The 9771-nt window shown below is 32.5% G+C and overlaps 1 protein-coding gene across 1 annotated transcript in view; it reads left to right on the forward strand.

The window, feature by feature from the left end:
• Positions 1 to 8709, forward strand: part of MAN2A1 (mannosidase alpha class 2A member 1) — a 106176-nt gene extending 97467 nt beyond the window's left edge. Inside the window, exons 20-22 of the mRNA XM_066568938.1 lie at positions 1149 to 1343; positions 5862 to 5972; positions 6318 to 8709. Coding sequence (XP_066425035.1) covers positions 1149 to 1343; positions 5862 to 5972; positions 6318 to 6494 — 483 coding nt within the window. The 3' untranslated portion in view covers positions 6495 to 8709. The remainder of the gene's footprint in view (positions 1 to 1148; positions 1344 to 5861; positions 5973 to 6317) is intronic.
• Positions 8710 to 9771: the final 1062 nt, after the last annotated feature.

A 9771-nucleotide genomic window follows, 5' to 3' on the forward strand; every position in this document is an offset into this window, starting at 1 on the left:
ATTACCATCTTTCATTGATTCAGGCCAGGAATATTTTCAGTTTCTTCACTGTCAGCCGTATTTCGTGCTACTGCAGAAATATAAATAAATATGCACACATGCAAACACACCTCAAGACAGAAATTATTGTTAATGGTTTTCTGTTATAGGCTGAAAAATAATCTTCCCCTTTGCTTTAAATGTCTCCTATTTGTTTTTTATTTCCATATTTCCAGCCTATCATAAAATGCAAATGTAATATATCAGTGCTTAAGATACTATATTTTCAATAAACTTTCTACAAAGTTTTCGCTGAATATCACCAACAAGCAGGGATTTATCTGATTAAGTATGCAAGGGAAAAATAAGAGCAAAAGAAGTTTTCACTTCCATTTCTAGTCTTATCTTCACTGACATTCTAAAATAGAAATTGCCTGTTTAAAGTTCTTTTATTTCCTTTCCTTGGCTTCTCTGGAGCTTTAACTGGTTGTTGTGAATGTGTAAGATTTGGTCATCTCAGGTTTGTAAGGCAACCTCTGCAGCCAGGTAAAAATAATGCAAATATGAAACTTTGGAATGTACAAAATTTGTAAGATATTGAGATAAAATACCTTTGGTTCCTTCTGGCATGACATTGAAATAAAATTTCTGGAAGAAATCTTTTGCAATGCAGTCCAAGACAAAGATGCTAGCTGTTCTTTCTTCCAGCAATAGTTTGAGAGAAATAGATTTAAAATAGAAAGAGGGATTTGGGATACAAGTTGGAGAAAGCAAGAAATACAGGTCATAAAATAATGTGGAAAAGGAGGCCTGCAAAAGGCTGTCTGCCTCTCCATATGCAAAGAGATACTGAATAAATAGGAACAACTTGCTAAAGTAGTAACTAATTTCTTTTTTCCAAACTGTATTGTTCAAATATCAAGGGCTAACACAGAATTTCTGTAAAAATAGGTGTCATCATAATTTTGAAAGATTATTGTTTATAAAAACAGCAAGTATATCTATCAATAGAAGAAAATTAATGGATGACCAAAATTTTCCAAAAGTAATTGAAAGGGCAGTCTAGAGATTGAAATTTTCTGTGTAACTACTGGAAGTATAAAGTAAGTGAGTTTCAAAATTTAGACATGATAGTATGTTAACTTGAATCATTCTTTTGTATTTTGCAGAATGAAGAGAATGCACCAGTCAGTTTTCCATCACTTCTTAGCCATATGACTTCTCTCTTCTTAAATCATCCTGTAATTCCAATGACAACAAATGCAGATTCAGGTGTCCCAGAGCTGATAAGTACTTTTGCTCCACTGATGTCGTCCCTGCCTTGTGACATGCATATAGTCAATCTGAGGACAATCCAAGCAAAGGTAAGGTCAAACCACTGATTTTTGCAAACATATGATGTAGCTTATTGATATAAGTACTTATATAAGCTTATTGTAAAGTACTTTGTGAACGGGTTTACATGATATGACAAACTGCAGCGTGATGATGAGCTTTTCATAATTCTGCAAGAACTGGAGACTTGTGTCTGTCTGAATAACAAGAAATGAAGGGATTGTGTTTTTTCACAACATATTAGTACACATAATGCAAAATTCTGTCTCTGGAGGGGGTACCTTTCAATAAGTTCCCAAAGTTTGAGAACCATTCATATACCTCAGCCTTTTCTGTACTAGAAGAATTAAATTTAAGGTCATTGGAGTTTGTTCTGAGTATGTTTTTGATAAAGAATATAGTTTTAAACCCAAATTTTATTGTTAAAATGTTTTTAAGCTTAGTTACATGATCTAATTGAGCTATTCTAATACCATCTCATTATTGGTTCCTGTGAAAATATTCTCTGGTAAGGAAACCAAAACAAACAAACAAACAAAACCCAAACATCTAACCAACACCAAAAAACAAACTAACAAACAAAATACCAGCAAAAAATTCAAACAAAAAAAGGATCTTCTGTTCTCAGTGTTTTTCTCCTTCAAAGGAAAGAAAGGTATGTAACCACCAGAATTTAATTTTCCCTTTGATTAACTGAGGGACTGGAACTCATTTTGCATTATTTTCCTGCCAACTGTTCTATAAATTATTTTCAGTTTTTCAGCTACTTTAAAAATGTGATTGTGTTAACTTTAGGTTGTACTGCAGGGCTATTCACCAGTGCTGCTAGCACAGTGCAATCCCTTTTTACTTCTGGCATAGTTAGATACAAACTATTTGTCCCTTTTCCTCTAGAGTCTCCATGATGGCTGGGCTTGTCTGTATTAACATGACATTATATTCTGTTTAATCTGATCTTCATTCTGTTTTAATCTGTATTTTAAAATTTAAGCAGTGTTTGCTTTCTCATGCTTTCTGTGTAAGTAGTTCAATCTTGTGTAAGGCCCTTCAGCTGTGACTGATTCTTATTCTGAATTTCAAAGTGGAAGATTTCTTGATTTTATGGATCTTGTGCCTTTGAAAAGTTAGGAATACCCTGATACTAAATTAAATCTTCACATGAAGTGAATATTTCATACTTCGCTGTGTATATTTTCATTTACTTCAACCAGCTCAGCATTACAGGTTGAATTTTGAATTTTGAATTTTAGCATTACAAGTTCAGGGGCAGACCTTCGTGAACATTTTCCTTCTCTTTTTGCAGTGTAAATCCATCCCCTGGTTTTTATGATCTGTGTATGAAAGCTGTGAAAAGGCAGGCTTGCTTAGTGCCTGCTTTCAGAATTCAGTGTTACTACTTCTAAATGGATTCTCTGGTTTTATCTGGGCTGTTCAGGCCCCACTGTCCCAGCTGAAATAGGACTGTTTGAGACTGTGATCTCTCCTCTGTCCTCAGCTGTATGTTTCATTGATTACTGATCGACGGCTCTTGAGCTGGCAGCATTAATGTGTCCACTTCAAAGTGAGAGCTTGCAGCAGTCATAGGATGGGAACGCTAGAATGTTCTTCCCCACAGCAAAAATGGTGCTATGCCATGCAAATAATTCTGTAAATCTCTCCTCATTTTCTGCTTCCATTCTCTTGCTTCCAAGACTTTGAATGACAGGTGACGTAATTCTGGCTAATTGAAACAATGAATTTTTTTAATGGAAATTTATGCCTCTCCATTGCTTAAACTGTTGAAGTTGATTTTTTTAGTCCATTACAATTACAGAGGAGAGGGTACCAAATTAAAATAATTGTTAATATTTAAGGTAGAAATCAGAAAGAGTATTGTTTTTGTTGTAAGACATCTCATCTTGTCATGGAAGAGTCCAGTCCATTGGGATTACATCATTTAAAGATTTTTTTCTTAACAGAACTCCAGCTTTTCAGACTACAGATATTTTACCTTATGTAAATAAACTGGGATTTAAGATCTAGAACACAGTAGATTTGTCCCTTTATACTAAGCATAAATACATAAATTTGCCATATTGCCTAAACTTTTCAGTGTGTGTCTATTAGCTTACAGTAATTGAACTTAAAAAGAGTTTAAATGTTTTTTTTTCATCAAAAGTTTAGAAGCATTGCCCTGGGATACTGGTTATGAGAAAGCCTAACAATTTTCTTTTTTTAATTTTCTTATAAGGTCGCATTTTAATTCTCAGAGATCAAAATCAAATCAAACTTTGTCAGCTCTTCTAAGAAAGCTTGTTAGAGATTTAATAGCACAGTCTTTAGGGCTTTTTTGTTGAATAACAGTGCTGTGAAGTTTTACAAGTTTAAGAATGTTGTAACTTGTTGAAAATTGAGGAGATTGTTACAGGTTTTCATGCAGTTAGCATGGTCATGTTTAGAAGGTGTATTTGGCATAAATTAAGTTCATCCTTGCTAAGACATTCATAAACCTTAAATGTATTTAATCTAATTTACATAGAGATGATATAAGAACAGGTAAGTTAAAGTAGATGTGGAGGCTGTGACAACTTAATCTTTCACCTGCTTTGATAATGGGTTAGAACAGCTTTATTTTTTTGCAACGGTAAAAAAATATGTGCGTAGTAGAAGGTGGAGTACTAAATCATAGATATTTATACTGACCAAAACACTTTTACTCAGGGTATCATTAATTGTGTGTTACCTTTTTGTTCTAAATCTTTTGAATCTTAATAAGGATAATATTTAATTCTAAAAAATTGGGAGATGAAATATTCATGCCATCATTTGAAATGCATACATGCATCTTTTATGCAGATTACTAGAAGATAATTTAAGTGAATTAGAGGAAGTGTTGATACCCATTACTGGCTTGTCATTTCTAACATTAATTTACCCCATAGGAAGTTAGGCTTTTTCAGTATGAATTTTAATGTTTCCCTAATCTGATGTTTAAGCAGACAGTATTATTTTGTGTGCATAAAAATATCTACTTTTATGTGCAACACTGTCACATCAGTGACAATGAAAATCAAGTCAGGTGTTTCATAGTGGTGGGGGGGGGGAAAATATCACAGCTATTACCTCACTTCATTCAGAAAGGGGTACTGCTGTTTCAGTAAGCAGAATAAGAACTTCTTTAGCCATCACTGTTAATAAATACTGGAAACTTTTTTTCATATGCTGAATGTAGGCATTATTCATAAATTATAAAATTGATTTTAGGTGATTATAAGCTATTGTTCACAAAATCTTTTGAAGCAGAGTTTTATTTGTAATTTGTAAGCTATGCAGAGTTTCTAACTGTTAGTGTTTTACTAAAAAATACCTAATTTCAACTCCAAATACTACTGAATAAATTTTTTACTATTTTAAGTGAGGAACCTAAACCCATAAAGTTTATAATTTTTTTATTATATGAATGAGTACTTTATACTATGAATTTATTGTACTTTGATTCTTTGTCATGCTGCGTTTCAAAGAAGCTGGTACAAGCTGATCCATGATCACCTTTATGAAAAGAAATTTGGATCTCTTAGAGTAAGACCTTTTGTTTGGTACACCTTCAGGAGCTAATGCATCACAGAGGGCCTAATTCTTGTTGGCATTAATTTCTCCAAGCACAGATGCATTCTGAAGTACCAGAAATGAACTTAATTCATGGCCAATGCTTTTGTGAAAAAGCACCAGTATAAGAGAAGTAAACCAGAAATAAATCACAGAAAAATAGCCTGAAGAACTGTCATGGCTTTTGATAGAACCATCTTTTTTATGGTCTTATTATATATATAATAAGATTAAGAGCGGAAGAATGTAAAACAGCAGTAATTAAAGAAATAATGTATCATATTAAATAAGTGACTACAGTGAGTGTAGGGGTACAGCCACAATAAAGATATTGAGGGGCTGGAACATGTCCAGGGGAGGGTAATGGAGCTAGAGATGGGTGCGGAGCAGCTTACTCTATAATGTCTCTTGAGGCTCAAAAGCACTGAATATCTTAGAGATAAACATTACATTTTTTATATGTGTACCTCAGTGTACATTTTTCTGGACACCTTAAGGTGAGTTAGAGAGCATTTTTGCTATATGAAGGTTTGTTCAACATAATGCCATTGAATATTTAAAACTGAGTATTGCAGTTAACATAAGATTTCTAATTTGTTTTCTGTTTTGCCATCTAATTTTTGTGGGGAACCATTTAATACAGGTATGATAGCTACACTTCAGTCTTGAGTCGTGAGTACATGTGCATCTGATGACCTTTAAATTCAATGACTTATATTTATATTCATTACATTAATATTTATATTCAGTACATTATATGTTTCAACTCTTTGCCATTTACTTCTTTCTGTGTTTAGCTGTATAAATTTTTTTAAAAAGACACGACAGTTCAATCTAGGCTGAACATTTTTTAAGGTGTAAATGTCTCTATCCTCTGTATGATAAGTATAATTTTTTTTATGTCCTAAAATGTGTTCCTGACTGATACTTTGTGAGTAATATTCTGTAGTGTTTGTTTGTAGGTAGATACCAAACCATCTGATGAAGCTGCTCTGATTCTTCACAGAAAGGGATTTGATTGTAAATTTTCAAACAGAGACACGGGTCTGCTCTGTTCTACCACTCAGGGAAAGGTATGGTTTTTAATCTGTAGGAATTTTTAAATAAAATTTTAAAATAAGTTTGGGATTTTCTTTTGGGTGGAAGAGTAAATATTGTTTTATTTTGAAACAAGAAGGGTTCAAATCCAAATATTTCTAGTAATTTTGAATATACTAATTAAATTACATTGAAAAGTAGTGAGTGACTACTGTCTAAAAAGATCTAAATTATTGCACAGTATTTGATCTATGACATTTAAAAATATTCAAAATCTTTGGCATTAGAATTTCTGGTTCCTGCAAGGAACTGTACAATTTTATATTTACTGCTTTTTCTAAATGTAGTTTTTTGTTGTTTTTTTTTTTTTTTCCCTCCAGATACAGGTCCATAAACTCTTTACCAAATTCAGAGTGGAAAGTCTTACACCCACATCTTTATCTTTGATGCATTCACCTCCAGATGCCAGAAATATAAGTGAAATAAATATGAGTTCTATGGAGATAAATACGTTCCGGATTCGGCTGAGATTAAATCCTGCTTTCATACTCAGATAAAGAAGAATCTGCAATTGTATCTCCTCTGAGTTTCATGTGCAATAAGAGGCACATTAATGTTATTCCAGCTTCTGGATACTGTGAGAAAAAGATGCATTCTATAGTTTGCTTTTTTTTTTTGACCAACACAATGAAAAGCCATGTGCAAGCAACTTTTTTTTGGTTCGGATTTTTTCCCCCATAAAATAGCAACATCATTATCAGTTAATACAACAAATGAAGAAATTTCTATGGATGTTAACCTCTCAACAGATTAAATCTCAGGTTAAATGCTAATTAATCATGTTTCTGGTGTTTTAATTTTCATAAACAGGGGATTAGATTTTAAACAGCCTTCTTTTCCTGATTGTTGATGAATTTATGTGTGAAAAACTCAGTGTAAAATGTCCTGATGCAGCTTGGAAAAAAAATGGAATAAAATGTTCCTGTGTAGTAGCTAATGTCCAAATATCTGCAATCACTTATATAAATGACAATAATCTCAATTTATTCCGCAATTAATTTCAGTTTATTCAACACAAAGGGGATTATTAATTGTGGTAAAATGAAAGCCTGCAGTACTTGTGATAAGTGATGGTAGATTTTAATACTTCTACCATTCACCTGAGTTATGTAAATAGAAAAACCTGAACCTACAAAGTAATTTTGCAATGGAATTGTTTAATAAAACTCCCATTTTGTTACTTGACACACTGGGATATGTGCAATTATTCCATTACCATGATGAGAAATGTTCATAATTATCATGAATACAAGATTTTTTATAAAACTCATTTAGATACCAGTGTCCTCTGAAATGAGTTTTCTATTTCAATATTACCATATCAAAATAAATGTGCCTTATTTTTGATATGTCTTGTTACAATTTTGGTGTCTATGTTAATGTTTTCGGGGAAAAGGTAGTTTATATAATACTTAAGCTGTGTATCTCCTATTTGACAATGCTGGCCACACTGATCTATGTACTCCTGCACCAAGTTTGTGCTACCTTATTCTGAACATTTTGACTATTTGAATGTATTAATATGATGTTATAACCTGAAACACCAACAAAAAAAGAATTACTGTAGAAGCTAAATTCAGCTGCTTTCAAGAAAATTGCAACTTGATGCAAAGAGTTTATAGTAAGCAAGATAGAGTTTGCAAACCCATCAAAACATGTGCTTGCATGTCACAGACTGTGGTGACCTGTTAATTCCAAATCATGTGCCTATATTTTAAACAACATTTTACAAACTTACAACCTCACTTACATTGCCAGTGTTCATGTTACTGAAGAATGGAGACTTTGCTTTTTCCCATATTAATTCATATTTAGTGCTTAAGCCATCCAAGTGTGGAAAGCATTTCCCTAAGTAGAGCTGCTGTTTACAGTTATATATATATAAGCATTCACTTGAGTATGATCCCATTTTATAGTTGTCATTTATTTTCATAGCTCGTTCTTCTATCTCTCGCTTGTGCTCTACTTTTCCATACCCTGTTGCTTATCCTCAATACTAATGCATGAAAAGTCATCATAACTGGTAAAAATATGTGCTAGCTCTAATATTGCTTCCTGTATTTAATTTCATCATTGTTGTTCAACAATTATATCAAATATCAAAATCTATCAAATTATTTCATGTAGCTACAGGCTATCTAAAAATAAAATGAAAGTCATACTTAGATTTTATGCATTGTCACAGGTTGGATCTCTGTTGAGATTGTGTAGATTTTCTTAATTCAATCTACTGTGTGTTTTGTAGTAATGGGAATACTTTAGTAGGATCTGGTGCAAGTTACATCAAGAATACAGGAATCTCTAACCACAAATGGAAGAATCAGATAAATCCAATAAATGGATGTTTTCATGCAATAAACATGTACTGTAACTTCTTAGAAAAAGTATTTGAAAATGCTGGACTTTGTTGGAACTGAAAGCTTAGTAGACTTGCCAGCAGAAATTTCTCATAACACTTATTTTGTTGCTTCTTCAGAATTAAAATGTTTAAGATACTTTCTTTTATGTGTTCTGTGCAGGAAAACATTCAAAATACTGTTTCAGTCTTGCCAGACAGAAAAGGAAAATTTTGATGCAATAAAATTTTAAAGTGTTTTGCCTCTTGGAATTGCTTTGAAAGGTTTTTCATATAGCATTGCTTCTTTACTTTTATCATCAGCTGTATAATCACTGTGCCTGAATCTTCCTTAACCAGCAGATGTAATCCTTGTTCCTTTGCCTTTTTTTTTCTTTTTTTTTTTTTTTTGTGTAGTGACAGCTTCAATTTAAGATCTTTTCCTGAAATCCCTTACTAAATCAAAACTCGAGTCAAAGTCTCAAAAAGAATTTTGCTTGAATTGGTTCAGAATGTTGCTGTCAATGAGGTTGTGTTTTCCTTGGGTTGCGTTTTTTGATGGATTTTTGTTTTGCACAAGTCTTAATGAATTCTTATGTTGTTTCTTTGTGAATTGGCCATATAATTCAATTTTATTATTTTGGGGTATTTTTCTGTTTTTATAGCTGCTGGGTTTGGAGCTATTTGTTAAGAGAAGCAAGCATCTTTACCTTGCCAGTATGATTTTAAGTACAGTGCTGTGTAAGAAATGGTTTAAAACCTTGTAATTACTTTCCATACAAGAGTTGTACCTGTTTTGATTTTATGCTTTGGGGTTTTTTTACGTTCATTTATCTTAATTTTCTTTGGTTTACTTGCTCATATTATCTGAAACAAACTGATTTCAGCTGAAGGTTTTTGATATTTTCTCTTGGAAGGTTTTATATCTTATGGGGATATGTAAAATAAGATCTCTAATAAAAGGTAATGTTATTGTGAGATGTGGTCAGCGTCATCAATGCCTTGGTTTTAACAAACTGTAGTTTGTTTTTTTTTTTAAATGAGAGAAACAACAAACATAACTTCTTTGAAAAGGTTGATATGTCAGTATCTGTTGGGAATGACAGTTATCTGTAGTGAGATCAAAGGTGCAATCTATTTCACAGCTGCTGAAGAGAAGAGGATAGATACTCACTTCAGAGATGTAAACATGTGAGATTGCACAGTGTGGGAAGGAAATGGGCAGCGCTTTTGCAAAGGAAGTCATGCACTGACTTAATAGAAAGTATTAGAAGGTTTAAAATTCTAGAATTTTTTTTACTTGAATCAATGTTTATCTTTGAAGCATTGGGGAGCAATGAAATGGAAGTTGTTCTTGTAAATTAAAAACCACACCATTAGAAAATAGCAAGTCAAAATAACAGTTCAACTGTAATTAGACTGAACACTTTTTAAAAAAA

This window comes from Molothrus aeneus, chromosome Z (genome assembly GCF_037042795.1).
Source record: "Molothrus aeneus isolate 106 chromosome Z, BPBGC_Maene_1.0, whole genome shotgun sequence".
Classification (NCBI taxonomy): domain Eukaryota; kingdom Metazoa; phylum Chordata; class Aves; order Passeriformes; family Icteridae; genus Molothrus; species Molothrus aeneus.